The sequence below is a fragment of the Gorilla gorilla genome, chromosome 2 (genome assembly GCF_029281585.2).
Source record: "Gorilla gorilla gorilla isolate KB3781 chromosome 2, NHGRI_mGorGor1-v2.1_pri, whole genome shotgun sequence".
Lineage (NCBI taxonomy): Eukaryota > Metazoa > Chordata > Mammalia > Primates > Hominidae > Gorilla > Gorilla gorilla.
Window position 1 is genome coordinate 132,953,862 of NC_086017.1, and position 20,357 is coordinate 132,974,218.

Below are 20,357 nucleotides of genomic sequence, written 5' to 3' on the forward strand. Positions count from 1 at the left end.
ATCTCTCTCATCAACCCATCTCCTCCCTTTCCTCCTCAATGTCAACATGCCTTCACATAAATCCTGAATGATGAAATTTTATTTAGAACTCACACTAACTTCCTCTCCAAGGTGGCATCTAACTTCATATTAAGTAAGAAAGTAAGAAACAGCCTTCCCACTCTCCACCCCCGCACTTCTCACCCACCACTGCTTACTTTTTTTTTTTTTTTTTTTTTTTTTTTTTGCCAAGTCTCAAGTAATTCTGTAACCTAGAAAAGGTCCTACACAAACCCTGTGATCATTCACATTTAAGTAGTTGGGTGGCCCACATCCTTCCCACAAACCCCAAAGTGTCCTCAAGGACTAAAGCCTTTCTCTCAACCCTTCCAGCATGATGTCTATGGTTGTAAAATTGTCCAGGGTCAGTGCATACTGGGAGCAGCAAGTTTGTGGTGCCTGGGGTTTCCCCAATACTCCCAAAGCACATCCTCACCTGCCCATCTATGATTCATTTTCAGCATTTCACTCACGTGCCTTAAATGGTCATTGACCACCACAATCCGAAAACAACCATCAAATTTGCCCAGTTCTCTTTCTGATCTCTGAAAGAGCTTAGAGAGGTCACTGAAAATAAAGGCCTTGGTTCACTATCGAAGTCATTTCTAAAGCATTTGACATCCTTGGAAGTGCTGGCCATGGGAGCAGCAGTCATAGGGGAAGTTCTGTAAAGGGAGCTATTTGAATTTCAAAGATGTTACTCAATGTGATTCCCCAACTAATGAAGTATAATAAAGGGGGGCTATAATTTATTACCATTATCAGCAATCTTTTCACCATAGCAGACCAAGGAATATGTGGATGGGAGGCGAGGGGAGAGCTTTTGGTGATGGTGTAGAAGTTATGGAACCTGTAACAGCTACAGTGATGAGAACTAAAATTAAGGTTATAGGAAGGTAACTGGTGGGTGAATGGGTTGTCTAACTCTACTGGTTTTTCCCTGTCCTGCAATTTAAATTCACAGAACCACAGTACTAGAAAGACCCTTGGAACATTTAGTCAACCACTTCATTAATCAGATGAGGAAACTGAGGCTCATAAAGATTGCAGTTTGTACAAGGCCACACGTTTAGTCAGCAGTGAAGCAAGGACAAAGGTCCTAATCTCCAGATGCCAAGCAGATGTGCACAGTTCCAGAGCTTAATATCTTATTCTTCAGCATGATTACTGATAAGATAGTATCTGGGTATTGTATAAAGAGAAATGGAGGTTTTTTCCCCTTTCCTCTTGTTTCTCCCTCCCTAATCCTTAACCTTCCTTTTTAGGTGCTGCTCCCTTGAAGATTCAAGCTTACTTCAATGAGACTGCAGACCTGCCATGCCAATTTGCAAACTCTCAAAACCGAAGCCTGAGTGAGCTAGTAGTATTTTGGCAGGACCAGGAAAACTTGGTTCTGAATGAGGTATACTTAGGCAAAGAGAAATTTGACAGTGTTCATTCCAAGTATATGGGCCGCACAAGTTTTGATTCGGACAGTTGGACCCTGAGACTTCACAATCTTCAGATCAAGGACAAGGGCTTGTATCAATGTATCATCCATCACAAAAAGCCCACAGGAATGATTCGCATCCACCAGATGAATTCTGAACTGTCAGTGCTTGGTATGTGGTCAATGGTGTGTGTTCAGATTCTTAGCCTTCTCAGATGAGACTGCAAATGAGTTAGAAAAACACTGGAGGGGGACTTGAGGGGCCCAGGGGAAAAGGGGGGTCTATAGAGAGAAGGCAGAGGACAGCCACTTCTGGGAAGTGCATTTGAAGGGAGTGTAGAGTCTGGGAGTAGGGAACTGAAAGTCTTTTGTACTTTTTATAGTCTGCTTCTGAAGGATCAGTAAAAATCTTCTTTGGGGAAAAAATAGAGCTAATTGAACAAAGATAATATGGCTAATTACCCATGGTAAAAACCATGGGTAATTTGGCCATCACAAAGTTTATATAACCATAAAGGCCTCAGATGTCTTACATTCATTTTTTCCTTGGGTCCAAGATTTTTCACCTACTAAATCTTTGCCTGGAGCTCCTAGCAAAGGGGACAGCTGACACATTTGGGTTTTCCCTTCAGCCTCCTCTAGGTTGCTTATGAGTTGTTTGCTGCCACAACCATGAGCCTGGTAGGCAGAAGGGAAAAAAACCCAACAAACATAACCCACAAACTTACAAACCAGCTCCTCTGCTTCACGAGACCTTGGAAGGCCTAAATGCCACTACAGATTTTTTTAAAACTATCACACAGTAAAATTATTTTTTTTTGTTTTGGTATACTGTTCTACTGATTGTATAGATCTTGTATAGATTTAGGTAACTGCCACAGGACGTAGAGCATTTCTATCACCCTAAAAATTTCCCTCAGACTATCCCTTCATAGAGTCATACCCTGTCTGCACTCATAACCCTTGTTGGGCATCCTATAGTTTTGTCTTTTTGACAGTGTCACATAAGTGAAGCCACACAGTATGTAACCTTTTAAGACTGGCTTCTTTCGTTTAGTGCGCCTTCGAGATTCACCCAAGTTGTTGCACATATCGAGCTTGTCCCTTTTTATTGCTGAGTAGCATTTTATTGTTTATCCATTCAACTCAGTAAAAGACATTGGGTTGTTTCTGGTTTGGGGCTTTTATGAATAAGGCTGCTGTAAACGTTCATGTACAGGTTTTTGTGTGAACATAAGTTCTCAGTTCTCTAGAGGAAATACCCAGGTGTGGTATTACTGGATCCAGGTTAATTTTTGATGAAACTTGAAAAGGCAGATCAACACCTATTCTAAAACCATAGAGTAAAACAGAAGCAAAAGTAAAAATAGAATGGAGAGCTGCTCCCTTTGAACCCTGTGTGATTTAAACTAGGCTGCAGGGCTTTAGGAATAGTTAACCAAGTGCTAAATCCATGTTTGCAAAATGTGGTCAGGTACCATTGGAAATGTTTTAGGTGGGACACAGATAAGCATTTTGAAAAGCCATGTTGTATTTTTTTTAATGTATATTAGAAAAACTCTAACTTACTCAACATGTGATTTCACAGATCTTGTTAATGAAGCTAAACACGGTCTGGCAATTCACCTTCTATAGGCCACATAGAGTCCAAGAAGAGTGCTCAAATAGTACACTGATATAGCAAAACTTATAAAGATGACACACAAATGACAGACCTTTTAGTAAGAATACACTAAATTATAAATTAGTTTGTAGAACCTGCAAACTAACTAGTAACTATAAAAGAACAAGAGATTTTTTCTGACAGAAGGCACGTGACACAGGTCTAGGGACTCCATGCCAGTGATCCTGAACAGCCAGAAAAGTGAGAATGGCAAAGGCAAGAGAAACACTGTGTTTATTAAGATCATGTATTTTTCCCTAAAATAGCTGGATTTGGCCTTCTTCTTAGAGTATGTTATGAAGACACTTTGATGCTCACGCCAAAAATCAGTGTTCTGAATTTCGAATTCTGAAATATCCACCCACTGACTTACCACAATCCTGCTTGGGTTTCTGAAATATATGACGCAGGATATCTCAGCACCATGAACTCTGTCAGTTCCTGGTGAGACTCCAGCTCAATCCCTTCCTGCTCTCTTAGTCTGGGGAGCTGGAATGTGCCCCATGGGACACCTGGGCCCTAGAGTCAGACCACTTCTCCTTCCAAAGACTCTACTCCCTGGAAACAGTGGCTTCATTGTAAATCTTTGGTGACTCAATTACAGCCCTCCTGTCACTTACAGAGCACCCCCTTGATTTGGATAAGCAGGAAGTAAGCATGGCCGCAAACTCTATTGTTGAAAAATAAACATGAAGTCATTATGTGGCACTCACCTTGGGCTGAGGGTCACATTTTAGACACCCTGAGGCTCCCAGGTGTGCCCCAATGAGCCCCAGATCAAGTACTCAGTTATTTGCTATTCCCTCCTAGATACATCTAAACTTAGATTGATTTTTTTGTATCTCTCTTCTGCTTTCAGCTAACTTCAGTCAACCTGAAATAGTACCAATTTCTAATATAACAGAAAATGTGTACATAAATTTGACCTGCTCATCTATACATGGTTACCCAGAACCTAAGAAGATGAGTGTTTTGCTAAGAACCAAGAATTCAACTATCGAGTATGATGGTGCTATGCGGAAATCTCAAGATAATGTCACAGAACTGTACGACGTTTCCATCAGCTTGTCTGTTTCATTCCCTGATGTTACGAGCAATATGACCATCTTCTGTGTTCTGGAAACTGACAAGACACGGCTTTTATCTTCACCTTTCTCTATAGGTAAACCTGTTTTCCAAGACTATTTCTTTCAGCAGGTATTATACACAAATGCTTAAGGCAGATCATCCAATGTCCCCGACTTGCTAGGAAACCTCCAACTGGGCCATTTTATGACGCTGTTAGGAAGGACCCAGATGGAGGTCTCCTGCTTCTCCTGAGTGATGCAGGGTCCAGGAGGCTACGAGCCTATGTTGCACTTGAAGAAATATGCTTTTAGCCCTGAAACTGACTCAGTCTCTTGGTTTACCTTTGGATGGAGGAGTCTGAAGTTTTGATTAAAAAATACAGGATTCCTCCAGGCTAGAATTCTTTCTCTGATTACAACACATACATGCGCTTGCACACACACACACACACACACACACACACACACACACACACACCATGCATACATGCAGACATACAAATGATATTTATTGTGAGTATAGAACCATTTGGGACATTATTGGTCACAGGAGTGAAAACAAAAAGATATGACACCCCCTCTGCCCTTGAGGACCTTCCAATAGAATCAGAACCCTGTAATGTGCACACATGAAAAACTGGATTTTTAAAAGGTTGAATTGGAATCTAAATTTTATTCCACGGAAATATCTGACTAAATTTAAAATAAAAGTGACTGGTAATGAGTTTTATGGGCATTCAGAGGTAGGCAAGATCCCTGAGGGTCAGGGAATGGTTCCTAAAGGAAGGGGTACCTTGTAACATGTAAAATAAATTATTGGGGTTAATAAATGTGGTGAGGAGGGGAGGGCATTCTGGATGACAGGTTCCCAAAACTGTGGTGACTTCCGTAGCTGAAAAAATTTGAGCCAGTATCTGGGCTAAGCAGGTGAGAGGACCACAGTGGCTCAGCTGTATCTGACATAAGCGCAGGAGGTATGTCAAAGAAAGCCTTGGAGGCAGAAATGCTTGTGTGTTCACAAGTATTCTTCAGGGACAAGTTCAGTGGAGGAAAGGATTGAAACTAAGCGGTAGCCACTAATAGGAGCCTGACATTTTAAAGTCCTGGCTTTACCCAGGAGGGCATGTGTCTATATTTGACTCCTCTTTTAAGAAGCTGTAACTGCAAGATTCCCTCCTGGAATAAAGGTGATCTGCATCTACCCTGTCCCATGACTGCCTGTGCTGACCTTGACACCCACATCTGCCTTCTTCTCACCTTGACCCCTTCTCCAGTGATGATTTCTTGGCTTGCCCCCTCCAGTGACATCCATCCAACTCCTTGCTCCATACCCTGGCTTTGTCACCTCCTTTCTCCCAGTGTCTTGTTGTTCAGATATAACTTGGTCTGTGAACAGCCCATGGGGCCAGTCCCCATAAACCAACTTTACAACTGGGCCAATCTCATCTCCTGCTACTGAATTCTTCCTATTCAGACACTTCAGCCTCTGAGAATCCAGTAAATGGTGGAGCCACTCATCCTGTCCCAGTTGCTTCTCTTGTATCCTCTCTTGGCCAGATAGAAGCCTCTCCAAGCTATGCCTGAAGTTCAGTACCTCCTTCAATGTGTAATTAGTTTGATTGGTGGCCACAAGATGGCCATATATGACATGCCCCAGGGCCCTCTGTTACGGCTCCCATAGTCTACAAATTAACAGGGGCTTGCCACCACTATAACCTCATCATGGCTCACCTTCCTGCTGCTTCTCAACTACTGTTCTGCCAAACTTCAACAGGTACCCCCATCTTCAGAAATGTTTCAGCTCTAGCTGCCTCAGGAAGATGGGGCTTGCCTCTCTGGGTTTCCCATTCTATCGCTTGATCAGAGATAGGTTAGACCCTGAGTCAAGGGGCCTTTTTTGCATGTTAAAAGGTAGCAGCCTCCACGTTAGTAAGTATAACCCCTAACCCCCTTTACTGGGAGTGCCAAACTGGCTCAAGTGGAATAGACTGGGACAGACTCAAAAGGGTTTAAATATGGCCTGCAATGCCAACAACTTCTTAACATCCCAGAAACAGGGCATGTGTCTACAAATTATAGCTAAGCTAATAGATCAGCTGGTCGTAATTTTCCTGAAATTTGGGATTAGCTACCAGAACTGTTCCCAAAAATGTCTTTAAAGTGGGCGACTCCGTTCTAAGTTTTCCCCACAAAGCCTGTTTTCCAACTCCCCAGAAACTTAGGAGTTCTCATGTAAGGAAGTAGTTCCTGAAGGCGTGAAGTTTCCTCAAGGCATGAAGAAACATCAAAGGTTTTTTAGTAGATGAGATATGCTGAAAGCCATGCAGAGGAAACCTGCTGTGACCTCAGTAGGAAAAAACTAAACAAACAAGCAAATGAAAACTAGAGGTAGGGGCCTGTGGAAGCTGTTCCATTTGTCCAAGTGAGAGGTGTCTGGAGATTATAGTGGACAGAAGAATCATCACGAGAGGAACTTCAGGGCTTGGGAACTGACTGCAGAGGGGGGCAGGATAGCAGGCACGGCACAAATGACTGCATGTGCAGAGCCTCAGCACAGACACCTCACCCAGATTCCAGAATCACGGGCCAGGCTGACCCTCTTCTTCCTGATCATGGTCGGTGTTATCCCCACCTCCATGAAGGCATGGCAGCTCAGTCCAGGCATTTGGCCAGAGGCATGGGCTCGATTCTTAGGTCGCTGCTGAGGCCCTGAGACTGGGACTTTCTATGGCCTCCTATTGTGGATTTCAGGCTTCTCTGGCCTTAGAGCCCTGGGGAGAGGCTGGCAGGTAAATAAAGAGAAGAGCAGCTAGCAGAAACCTTTTGTAAATGACTCTCCTGGCTGATTGAAAATTTGTGGTCATTTGTAGAGCTTGAGGACCCTCAGCCTCCCCCAGACCACATTCCTTGGATTACAGCAGTACTTCCAACAGTTATTATATGTGTGATGGTTTTCTGTCTAATTCTATGGAAATGGAAGAAGAAGAAGCAGCCTCGCAACTCTTATAAATGTGGTGAGTGAGTCCTTGTCCTCCCCACGGACTGTCACTTTGCACCTACTTCCCAATCGGCTGGCTGCCTTCTGGAGCTTGTTGGCTGAGCCTAGACTGGCAAAAAGTCAGGAAGTTGTTGGGAAAAAAGGTTTTCCCTTGGAGTTTTGAGCCTATACAGACTGGCAGTAGCAGATAATGCTGCTCTTGGACTTCAAAGAAAGGTGACATTTCTAACCTCTGGTTTACAAATGTACTTCTGGTTTCCAGGGAAAACTGATTATTACTTGCTTTATCTACCTCACTTCATGAGGTTACTGTGACATATACATAAAGTAAAATGGTGAAACCACTCCTAAATGTTAAAGATTGTGGACCTGGCGGTGTTTAAGCAGGGATATTTGCTAAATGACCACAAGAATCAGCTTCTCGTCTCTAAAAAAATCTAGGTTTCTTATGAAATAAGTTAGATGAATTATTGCCCATTGACTTATAACAAACAATATTAACTTTAACTAATTTCTAAGTAATACATATCCATTATCATATATACCAAAAATAAAATCATCTATAACTCCACTAATAAGAAAAAATGATTACACAAACATTTTTGGTGCCTATCTTTAAGATTTTTCTATGTATCAATCTATGTTGTTTTCTGTAATTGGGATTATCATAAGGGTTATTTTTCACAATTTGGATAATATATGTACTGTGTTCTAACTTTGTTATACTAAATGTAGCAAGACAATTTTCAATGTCATAAATATCATTCTACAGCATCATTTTAAATGGCTGCAAGATATTCCCTTTTGTGGATACACCATAATTTATTTATTTAACCAACCTCATTTTTTGGACACTTGAGTTAGTCCAATAGTTTTGTTATTATAAACACCCTCCCCACTGACTTCTGTTATAAAAATGTTTAATGGGGACAAAGTGGTCCCTAACTTTATAATAATGCCATGCCTTTTTGTAGTTTGGTCTGGCTCTAAGCTAAGATTGGACTTTATCTCAGTAATTGCCTCCAGTAGTAATTAGTTTGATTGGTGCTAATAATTAAGGTAACCTTCTAACTCACTTATGGTAGAAAGCACAAGATGAGTATTGCCTCTGGCCAGCATCTTGTTTTTCAGTATACTGATTTTAAAATCTATCTAGAAAATAGATGGATTACATTAGCAGTCATTCAATGCATCCTGCTGTACTTTAAAAATAAGAAATTGGGGAGCAATGATCGAATTTAAATAAATTAACACAAAGCATGTGGCAGAGCCATTCAAACTGCCAACGTATGGAGTGTGCTGCGAGATTTCTATCATATAAAAGTATAAAATTCATAGCACAGATGTAAAGACATATCATGCTTGTCCAGGCTTTGACTTTTCAAGGTGAGAGTTTTGAGCTTCACTTTCTTTCAACCTCATTGCCATTTAAAATTAGTCAGATATGAAGAAGTGACTTACATCTTGGGAATAAGCTGTTTGCTAGATTTTTCTTCACATTAGAATGATCAGCTTACAAATGAAACAAAGAAGGGTTGGAGAAAAAGATTAAGGATGTTTCTTCCTCCATGAGGCAATCAGAAAAAAATCAGGAGACTAGATAGGGGAGATAAAGAGGATATGTGTGTTCACATGACAGAAGTTAGAAGGTGGTTAAATAAGCTCTGTAGGTACAGATGAGATGGTCAGATTGGGATGAGTGGCACATACATGACCCCTAAGAATGTAATGAAGAATATTGGTAAGAAAAAGTTATTTATTCAGACAGTCATCCATGCCACTGAGTTTGATCAAAGAGAGAAGCCTTGCTATCACTGTAGGGAGGGAGGTGCAACAGGTATAACTATGCCATTATAGATATGATATATTTGTAAATTTGGATTCTGTAACTTCAGCAATATCTACCATTGCTTTGTGGGTACTCCTGGCATTGGCTATGTGATAGGTAAAATAATGCCCCCCACAAGACGTCCACCTCCTATACTCCAGAACCTGTAATATGTTATCTTACATTGCAAAAGGAACTTCACATAGGTGATTAAGGCACCAAGTCTGAGATGGTGAGATTAACCTGGATTATCCAAGTGGGCCCAATGTGATCACATGAGTCAGAGACCCTTTCCTAGCTGGGATAGAGAAATGAACTGGAAGAAGGAGAGATCTGAAACTTGAGAAGCTCAACCCAGCATTTCTAGCTTTGAAGATGGAAGGAGGAAGCCATGAGCCAAGGAATGTAAGTAGCTTCTAGAAGCTGGAAGTGGCTCTCAGTTGACAGCCAGCCATTAAGGAAATTAGGATCTCAGTTCTGCAACTATAAGGAGCTGAATTCTGCCAAGAGACCAATGTGGAAACAGCAGATCCCTCCACAGAGACACAAGCTTACTGATAACTGGTAGGAATTTCTCCAAAAGTGGAGCTTCCTCCTATTCCAGTGTTAATCCCTTTCTCAGAGGAGACGGTCCTCAAACTAACTAACTTGGCACCAAAAGTCCTAACCAGTGTTTTCTCATTATAGTTTTTCTATGCCTCAACTGTATATATTTACCCAGTTTAGGCTGTTTAAATGAATAAAAAGGAAATGCCATAGTTATTCTAGCTGGTTTCCAATCTCTCTTCTCTTTTTTTGTTTTGTCAAATAGGGCAGATAAGGCATGAGAATTTATAACTATGAATTACTGTCTTTTCCCAAACAGAAATCACCCTATCAGCTTACCCATTGGGAGAAAAACTAAAATAGCTCCCCCTGAAATTTTGCTTCCTCATTTGGGTCTTGTGTGACTGAAATCTGTATACAATGCCCTAGCAACAACGGTTTTTACAAGTTGCCTCCCTAGAACAAACCTAGGAGTCTCAGCTGTTTCAGGAATGATTTCTTAAAGGTAAAGTGCCGTTTTCAAAAGAAATTATTATTTTTTTTAATTTTTTTGTGTGTGTGTGTGAGACAGAGCCTCACTCTGTCACCAGGCTGGAGTGCAGTGGCACGATCTCAGCTCACTGCAACCTCTGCCTCCCAGGTTCAAGCGATTCTCCTGCCTCAGCCTCCCAAGTAGCTGGGACTACAAGCACGCGCCACCAAGCCCAGCTAATTTTTGTATTTTCAGTAGAGATGGGTTTTCACCATGTTGGCCAGGATGGTCTCGATCTCTTGACCTCATGATCCGTTTTTAACCAACATTTAAACAGAAATATTCACAGGCTTAAAGACTGAAAGTTAGTGATATCATCACATTTCCCCTTCAAAATGCTAAATTTGTAAGCAAATTTAACAGTTTAGAATCTACCTTTTAATTGTCTGCTTTCATTTTTTTGACAGTGGCTTTTATGGTGACTATTTTGTCATGGGTATAAAAGGATAATTTATTTTGTGTTAATCTGAAGACATCTGAAATACTGTATTCAACTATAAGTACCTTTTTTTTTACATTTATAAGATTCTTTTTCAAAATTTTTATTTGAATAGTTTTTTGGGAACTACTGAACTAAACTAGGTGGTTTTTGGTTACATGGATAAGTTATTTAGTGGTGATTTCTGAGACTTTGGTGCCACCTGTCACTCTAGCAGTGTACACTGCACCAGTGTGTAGTCTTTTATCTCTCACCCCTCCCACTCTTTCCTCTGAGTCCCCAAAGTCCATTATATTATTCTTATGTCTTTGCATCCTCATAGTTTAGCTCCCACTTATCAGTGAAAACATACAATATTTGTTTCTCCATTCTTGAGTTACTTCACTTAGAATAATGGTCTCTAGTTCCATCCAAGTTGCTGCAAATGCCATTATTTTGTTTCTTTTTATGGCTGAGTAATATTCCATGAGGGATATTTACCACATTTTCCTTATCCACTCATGGGTTGATGGACATTTAGGTTGGTTCCTTATTTTTGGAATTGCAAATTGTGCTGCTATAAACATGCGTGTGCATGTGTCTTTTTCATATAGTGAATTATTTTCCTTTGGGTATACATCCAGTAGTAGGATTGCTGAATTAAATAGTAGAGTTCTACTTTTAGTTCTTTAAGGAATCTCCATACTGTTTTCGATAGTGTTTGTACTAGTTTACATTCCCACCAGCAGTGTAAACATATTCCCTTTTCCCCACATCCATGCCAACATCTATTATTTTTTGATTTTTTAATAATGGCCATTCTTGCAGGAGTAAGGTGGTATCTCATGGTGGTTTTAATTTGCATTTCCCTGATAGTTAGTGATATTGAACTTTTTTTCATGTTTGTTGGCCATTTGTATATTTTCTTTTCAGAATTGTCTATTCATGTCCTTATAAACACCATTATTTTTAAGAAGAAACTTTACAAAAATAGAACATAACCAGATTTATAAAGCATCTGGGAACTCAGTCAATTAAGAAATAGCTCAAGTAACTGATGATGCTTCACCTGAAAGAAGGCCTGGAGAGAACAGAGATACTGTCTTCAAATATCTGAAGAGCTACCATGGGATGCAAAGATTGAGCTTGATGGTATGACTCTGAAGGGCATCTCTATGAATGAAGGTTATGAGAGGGTATAAGGAATTAAGAGAGACTTTTCTAACAATTAAAAGGTCTTTTAGGCCAGGGGTGGTGGCTCACACCTGTAATCCCAGCACTTTTGGAGGCTGAGGCAGGCAGATCACCTTAGATCAGGAGTTCGAGACCCGCCTGGCCAACATGGTGAAACCCCATTTCTACTAAACATACAAAAATTAGCTGGGTGTGGTGGTGGGCACCTGTAATCCCAGCTACTCAGGAGGCTGAGACAGGAGAATCGCTTGAACCTGGGAGGCAGAGGTTGCAGTGAGCCAATATCACACCACTGCACTCCAGCCTGGGTGACAGAAGATCAAGATTCCGTCTTAAAAAATATAAATAAATAAATAAATAAATAAATAGTCTTTAAAATTGTATAGAAGAAGTAGACTTCTGCTTCCTCCAACAAAGGATTAACTGCTATAGGAATTGCCCTCCTTCCATAAACAACTAGAAAGCAGACAAAATATATGAAACAACTGTTTTCAGAGATCGGATGACAGACAGCAGAAAACTGTAGTCCCTGAGTGAAGGAAAGAAAAAATGAGATAAGCCCTATGATTGCTCTAGTTTGCTGCCTGGAGCCAGTGTCCAGGCCCCTCTGAAGGCAGGGGAGCCCTGATACTGAACTAGGAAAAGACATTGCAAGAAAAGAAAACTACAAACATCGCTCGTGAAATGCTTAACAAAATTAGCAACAAAAATCTAGCAATATGTTAAAAGTATAATACATCATGATCAAGTGGGGTTTATTCAAGAAACACAGGTAAGCTCAACATTCAAAAATCAGGCAATAACCTTTACTACATAAATAAACTAAAAAGAAAAAAACATATGATCATGTCGATGGATACAGGAAAAACTTTTGACAAAATTAATACCCATTCATAGTTTTAAATGGAAAGAAAAGCTCTCATAAAATAGGAATACAAGATGACTTCCTCAACCTGACAAAGGACATCTACCAAAAATTCTTCTGTTAGCATAATATTTCATGATAGAAGACTGATTGCTTTTACCTTAAGATGGTGAATGTGGGGAGGATGTCCACTCTCTCTACTTTTGTTCCACATTGTACTGGAGGTCATAGCCAGAGAAACAAGACTAGAAAAAGAAATAAAAGACATACAGATTGGAAAGGAAGTAAAACTGTCTTTTTTCACAGATAATGATCATGCTTGTAGAAAATCCTGAGGAATCTATCAAAAACCTATTAAAACTGATAAGTGAGTGTAGCAAAGACACAGGATACAAAGTCAATACACAAAATCAATTATTTCTATATACTAACAAAAGCAATTGTACATTGAAAAAAATTAATAGCATTTACAATAGCATCAAATAATATTAAAAACTTGGAAATAAATTTAACAAAACAAGTACAAGGTCTATATACTGAAAACTATACAATATTACTACTGGAGAAATTAAAGTAAACCAAAATAAATGGAGACATAGGCCATGTTTATGAATCAGAAGACTAGATGTTAAGATATCCATTCTCTCCAAGTTGATCTATGGATTAAATGTAATCACAATCAAAATCCTGGTAAGCTCTCTAATAGATACTAAAAATCTTACTCGAAAAGTTATAGGGAAATGCAAAGAATCTACAATTGCCAAAACAATTCTGAAAAATAAGAACAAAGGTTAAAAAATACAAAATTAGCCAGGCATGGTGGCGCATGCCTGTAATCCCAGCTACTCTGGAGGCTGAGGCAGGAGAATCGCTTGAACCTGGGAGGCAGAGGTTGCTGCGAGCTGAGATCGTGCCATTGCACTCCAGCCTGGGCAACAAGAGTGAAACTCCCTCTCAAAGAAAAAAAAAAAAAAAAGAACAAAGGTGGACTTAACCTACCTAATTTCAATATTTACTATATAGTTATAGTAATTAATACAGTGTGATATTGGTAAAAGGACAGACATATCAGTCAATGGAACAAAATAGACAGTCAAAAATAGATTCACACTGTTGACAAAGGTACCAAGGTAATTCCATGCAGAAAGGATAGTATTTTCAACAAATAGTGTTGGGACAATTAGATATCCACATGGAAAAAGTATGAACCTAGACACACACAAAGTAACTTATATATTAAGAATTAAAATGAAAAGACTTCCAAAAGAAAACAGAGGAGAAAGTCTTTGTAACCTTAAGTTAGGCAAGTCTCCTTAGATAGGACACAGAAAGCAAAAACCATATCATAAAAAGATAAAATGGATGTCATCAATATGGAAAACTTTTGTTCTTTGACTTTGTTTAAAAAACGAAAAGTCCCTTCCTTACACCTCATACCAAAATCAATTCAAGATGGATTAAAGATTTAAATGTTAGACCTAAAACCATAAAAACCCTAGAAGAAAACCTAGGCATTACCATTCAGGACATAGGCGTGGGCAAGGACTTCATGTCCAAAACACCAAAAGCAATGGCAACAAAAGACAAAATTGACAAATGGGATCTAATTAAACTGAAGAGCTTCTGCACAGCAAAAGAAACTACCATCAGAGTGAACAGGCAACCTACAACATGGGAGAAAATTTTCGCAACCTACTCATCTGACAAAGGGCTAATATCCAGAATCTACAATGAACTCAAACAAATTTACAAGAAAAAAACAAACAACCCCATCAAAAAGTGGGTGAAGGACATGAACAGACACTTCTCAAAAGAAGACATTTATGCAGCCAAAAAACACATGAAAAAATGCTCATCATCACTGGCCATCAGAGAAATGCAAATCAAAACCACTATGAGATATCATCTCACACCAGTTAGAATAGCAATCATTAAAAAGTCAGGAAACAACAGGTGCTGGAGAGGATGTGGAGAAATAGGAACACTTTTACACTGTTGGTGGGACTGTAAACTAGTTCAACCATTGTGGAAGTCAGTGTGGCGATTCCTCAGGGATCTAGAACTAGAAATACCATTTGACCCAGCCATCCCATTACTGGGTATATACCCAAAGGACTATAAATCATGCTGCTATAAAGACACATGCACACGTATGTTTATTGCGGCATTATTCACAATAGCAAAGACTTGGAACCAACCCAAATGTCCAACAATGATAGACTGGATTAAGAAAATGTGGCACATATACACCATGGAATACTATGCAGCCATAAAAAATGATGAGTTCATGTCCTTTGTAGGGACATGGATGAAATTGGAAACCATCATTCTCAGTAAACTATCGCAAGAACAAAAAACCAAACACCGCATATTCTCACTCATAGGTGGGAATTGAACAATGAGATCACATGGACACAGGAAGGGGAATATCACACTCTGGGGACTGTTGTGGGGTGGGGGGAGGGGGGAGGGATAGCATTGGGACATATACCTAATGCTAGATGACAAGTTAGTGGGTGCAGCGCACCAGCATGGCACATGTATACATATGTAACTAACCTGCACAATGTGCACATGTACCCTAAAACTTAAAGTATAATAAAAAAAAAAAAAAAAGAAAAATACTAAAAAAAAAAAAAAAAAACGAAAAGTCAAACCACAGACAGGGAGAAAACGTTTGCAAAATATATATCTGATAAAGGACTTGTATTCAGTATATAATTACATATTGCTACTCATTAGTAAGAAGACAATCCATTTAATAAAAGGCAGGAAGAAGAGACTTGAACAGATACATAACAGAAGAAGATATACAGATGGCCGATGAGCACAGTCACATCATTAGTCATCAGGGAAGTACAAATTAAAACGATAATGAGATACCACTGCACACCCTCTAGAATGGCTAAAATTAAAAGGTCTGATAAACATCAAGTGTTGGAGAGGATATGAAGCAACTGAAACTGTCATGTACTGCTATACAACCCAGAAATCCTAGACATTTACCAAACAGAAATTTTAAAAAATTTAAAAATATATAAAGACTCATACACAAATGTTCATAGCAGCTTGCTTCATAATACCAAACCTGGCATCCTAAATTTTCATCAGTTGGCAGTGGTATATTTATACAATGAAATACTGCAAAGTTATAGAAAGGAATGGACTACTAATAATACACAAGAACATAGATAAATTTCAAAAGCATTATGCTAAGTGAAACAATCCAGGCACAAGAAGAATACACATTATACAATTTCATGTATATGAAATTTGAGAAAAAGCAAAACTATTTTAAGTAGATTCATGGTTATCCATGGGATGGGGGAAAGGAATCAGCTGAAAAGCGAACTATTTTGGCTTATAAAAATGTTCTCGATCTTGATTGTGGTGGTGGTTACGTGACTATATATATTCGTTAAAATCACCAAACTCTAAACTGAAAATGATTGGGTTTTATTATTTATTAATTATACCTCCATAAAGCTGATTGTTTTTATCTTTTATTTTTATTTTATTTCAATAGTTTTTGGGGAACAGGTGGTTTTCGGTTACATGGATGAGTTCTTTAGTGGTGATTTCTGAGATTTTGATGCACCTGTCACCCGAGCAATGTCCACTGTACCCAATGTGTAGTCTTTTATCCCTCATCCACCTCTCACTCTTCCCCCCAAGTACCCAAGTCCGTTATATCATTCTTATGACTTTGTGGCCTCATAAAAGCTGATTGTTTTTAAATACACACATACACACATAAAAGAGAACTTCCAGTGACAGGAAGTGTTCAAGAATGCTCTATTTAGTAAAGACAGAATCACAAAACCATCAGAGGTATTGTTGAGTGGATTCTTGTGGTCTATAAATACCTCCATGGACACCCAGGTTAGCAACCTGTTGGGGTTTACGTGGGACAATAGCATCATCACAACAGTCAGCCTAGAGAAATTTACATCCCAAGTTGTGTCAGTAGCAAGCCCCTATCAATAGCAACTCAGGCTTTGTGAGGTCTAGCTGGCTAGAAATTTCCCACTTGGCTTTGCCCATGCAACATTGTGTAATATTCTTAGCACCATCTGGCTAGCCGATTTAGGCATCAACATCTTCAAGACTTCTTCTCCTCCTCCTTATAAACCTTGCTTTCAGAAAAGGATTAGAAACTCTTCCAATCACAAAATGATTGCTAAAACTAAATATATTACCCCTCCCAATGGTATTTTTTGGTTAGCCAGGATAGAGATATAAGTGAAAAATCTATTTCCAGTGTTAGAATTTAAGGCACAGTGAGAAAGGGAAGGCATATACTTTTTGAATGCAAGAAACTTCTTCCCAATCCCCCTGAAATTGCATCATTTGAGTAACTATCTCTTCCATATATAAAGTCACAACAATTTCTCTCTGAGTCCCAGAACTTTGAAGCCTTTTCAAACTTTCCTTCTTTTGGTATCTATGAGGAATACATTTTTGAAGATTGTTCTTGGTGTCTTTCAGGAACCAACACAATGGAGAGGGAAGAGAGTGAACAGACCAAGAAAAGGTAAATCCTGACCCTGAGACATTGATGAGAGAGGTATAATCCCCAGAGTGCCTGTTACTTGAATAGGCTTATGCCTAACGTATGTTGAGACCTCAGCAAACCTGAACTAATGGAGAGGGAGAGGAAAATAAAACTAGTTAAGAACTAGAAGAAAATAACCTGATAATGGATGACAGGGTATCCAATGCACAATGCCCAGAAAGCATGACAAGCTCTGTCATGGTCAAGTAAAAGTCAATACCAAAGACTTCAGAGGTGGTGAACATGGGCTGCATCTTATCTGCCACAGTAACCCCAGTACCTGGCACAGTGCCTAGATTAGTGGGCATCCTACGTGTGTGGAATGAATAAATGAAGAAGTGGGGAATGATAACATGTTTGCTTCAGCCTGAGCATCTTAGAATTTGCTATGGCCCTGTTTAGATGTTCTTCTGCCACTTCTTTACCTCATTCTTCAGATCTTGCCTCAAGCAGCACTTTCTTAAAAACCCTTTCCCAAACTAGAAAATGTCAACTTGTTACAGTGTCATGTGGATCCCTTGGCTTTTTCTTAATAACACCAGATTATGCTTACATATTTGTGTAATTATCTTATTAAACTCTATAAACTAGACTTAACTAAATCCTATGAAGAGCAGAGACCATACCAGTTAAGCTCATCATTGTGCTGCTAGCACTTAGCATGGTGCCTGGCATATAACAGGTTCTCAATAAATGTTGAAAGAATGATTGATGCATGATGAATACATAAAAGTTCGTGGTGATCAGTCCTTTCACAACGTGAAGCTATCAGAGAGTCTGTACCTCTATCCCTCCTGAGAAATTAAGCTCTCAGGAATATCAAGGCTCTGACTGCATACCCATAGGATCAAAGCAACCCTCAGTCACAAGCCTGGTTTCAGAGATAGGATCATAACCCCCAGGGTGCAGAGACAACCGAGAGTACCCAGCACTAATCCAGATATACCAGCCACTGTGATTCTAGCAACAAAACTAATAATTCTGGGCACCCTTGGACAATGAGAAAGGCTCTGAAATCCTGCCTACCCTGTCACACTCAGTTTCAGAAATGGTCTGGAAGAGCCTGCAGAGGGCAGGCAGCAGAGAACCAGCAGAGGGCATGGGAAGGGCCAGGCAGAAATAAAGGGTAGCTCTTGAAGCATAGATGACAGTGTAGACCGTGGTTCTTTTCTCTTGCCTTCTCCACCTTTCTCTTCAATAGTTTGTTTCTCCTCATTGTTGTTCCAATGGCAACCTCTATTCTGCCCTATCATTGAAATCTAGAAAAAGAAAGTAGCTCAAATGCGAAATATCACCTAATCTTTTCTTCTATTTCTCCAGAGAAAACATCCATATACCTGAAAGATCTGATGAAGCCCAGCGTGTTTTTAAAAGTTCGAAGACATCTTCATGCGACAAAAGTGATACATGTTTTTAATTAAAGAGTAAAGCCCATACAAGTATTCATTTTTTCTACCCTTTCCTTTGTAAGTTCCTGGGCAACCTTTTTGATTTCTTCCAGAAGGCAAAAAGACATTACCATGGTAATAAGGGGGCTCCAGGACTCCCTCTAAGTGGAATAGCCTCCCTGTAACTCCAGCTCTGCTCCATATTCCAAGAGCAGACTTTAATTCTCTTACTGCTTCTTTTCACTTCAGAGCACACTTATGGGCCAAGCCCAGCTTAATGGCTCATGACCTCGAAATAAAATTTAGGACCAATACCTCCTCCAGATCAGATTCTTCTCTTAATTTCATAGATTGTGTTTTTTTTTAAATAGACCTCTCAATTTCTGGAAAACTGCCTTTTATCTGCCCAGAATTCTAAGCTGGTGCCCCACTGAATCTTGTGTACCTGTGACTAAACAACTACCTCCTCAGTCTGGGTGGGACTTATGTATTTATGACCTTATAGTGTTAATATCTTGAAACATAGAGATCTATGTACTGTAATAGTGTGATTACTATGCTCTAGACAAAAGTCTACCCCTGCTAAGGAGTTCTCATCCCTCTGTCAGGGTCAGTAAGGAAAACGGTGGCCTAGGGTACAGGCAACAATGAGCAGACCAACCTAAATTTGGGGAAATTAGGAGAGGCAGAGATAGAACCTGGAGCCACTTCTATCTGGGCTGTTGCTAATATTGAGGAGGCTTGCCCCACCCAACAAGCCCTAGTGGAGAGAACTGAATAAACAGGAAAATGCCGGAGCTTGTGAACCCTGTTTCTCTTGAAGAACTGACTAGTGAGATGGCCTGGGGAAGCTGTGAAAGAACCAAAAGAGATCACAATACTCAAAAGAGAGAGAGAGAAAAAAAAGAGAGATCTTGATCCAAAGAAATACATGAAATGTCCGGTCTGTCCACCCCATCAACAAGTCTTGAAACAAGCAACAGATGGATAGTCTGTCCAAATGGACATAAGACAGACAGCAGTTTCCCTGGTGGTCAGGGAGGGGTTTTGGTGATACCCAAGTTATTAGGATGTCATCTTCCTGGAAGCAGAGCTGGGGAGGGAGAGCCATCACCTTGATAATGGGATGAATGGAAGGAGGCTTAGGACTTTCCACTCCTGGCTGAGAGAGGAAGAGCTGCCAACGGAATTAGGAAGACCAAGACGCAGATCACCCAGGGGCTTACTTAGCCTACAGATGTCCTACGGAATGTGGGCTGGCCCAGCACAGGGCTAGCAAATTTGAGTTGGATGATTGTTTTTGCTCAAGGCAACCAGAGGAAACTTGCATACAGAGACAGATATACTGGGAGAAATGACTTTGAAAACCTGGCTCTAAGGTGGGATCAGTAAGGGATGGGGCAGTCTCTGCCCAAACATAAAGAGAACTCTGGGGAGCCTGAGCCACAAAAATGTTCCTTTATTTTATGTAAACCCTCAAGGGTTATAGACTGCCATGCTAGACAAGCTTGTCCATGTAATATTCCCATGTTTGTACCCTGCCCCTGCCTTGATTAGACTCCTAGCACCTGGCTAGTTTCTAACATGTTTCGTGCAGCACAGTTTTTAATAAATGCTTGTTACATTCATTTAAAAGTCTACATTTTCTGCTTTGGCTTCAAGAGTACTACTCAACCCTTGTGGTCTGATGTTCCCCGCTCTGTCCTCTGAATGTACTTCCTTTCTCTTTACATCTCTATGGCTAGAAGCCTCTCACGCATCCTGTATCTTCTCCTCCTCCCTTTCCCCTACCATTATTTGCGAAAGGAGGCTTGTATACTTCTATATGTTTATCT

The 20,357-nt window shown here is 39.9% G+C and overlaps 1 protein-coding gene across 2 annotated transcripts in view; it reads left to right on the forward strand.

Moving 5' to 3' along the window:
- CD86 (CD86 molecule) overlaps positions 1–20,150 on the forward strand; it is a 67,019-nt gene extending 46,869 nt beyond the window's left edge. For both annotated transcript variants that reach the window (XM_004036163.3, XM_055383782.2), the window contains exons 3-7: positions 1,305–1,640; positions 3,991–4,293; positions 7,069–7,212; positions 17,068–17,113; positions 18,455–20,150. In XM_004036163.3, the coding sequence (XP_004036211.1) occupies positions 1,305–1,640; positions 3,991–4,293; positions 7,069–7,212; positions 17,068–17,113; positions 18,455–18,551 (926 nt within the window). In that variant the 3' untranslated portion in view covers positions 18,552–20,150. The remainder of the gene's footprint in view (positions 1–1,304; positions 1,641–3,990; positions 4,294–7,068; positions 7,213–17,067; positions 17,114–18,454) is intronic.
- Positions 20,151–20,357: the final 207 nt, after the last annotated feature.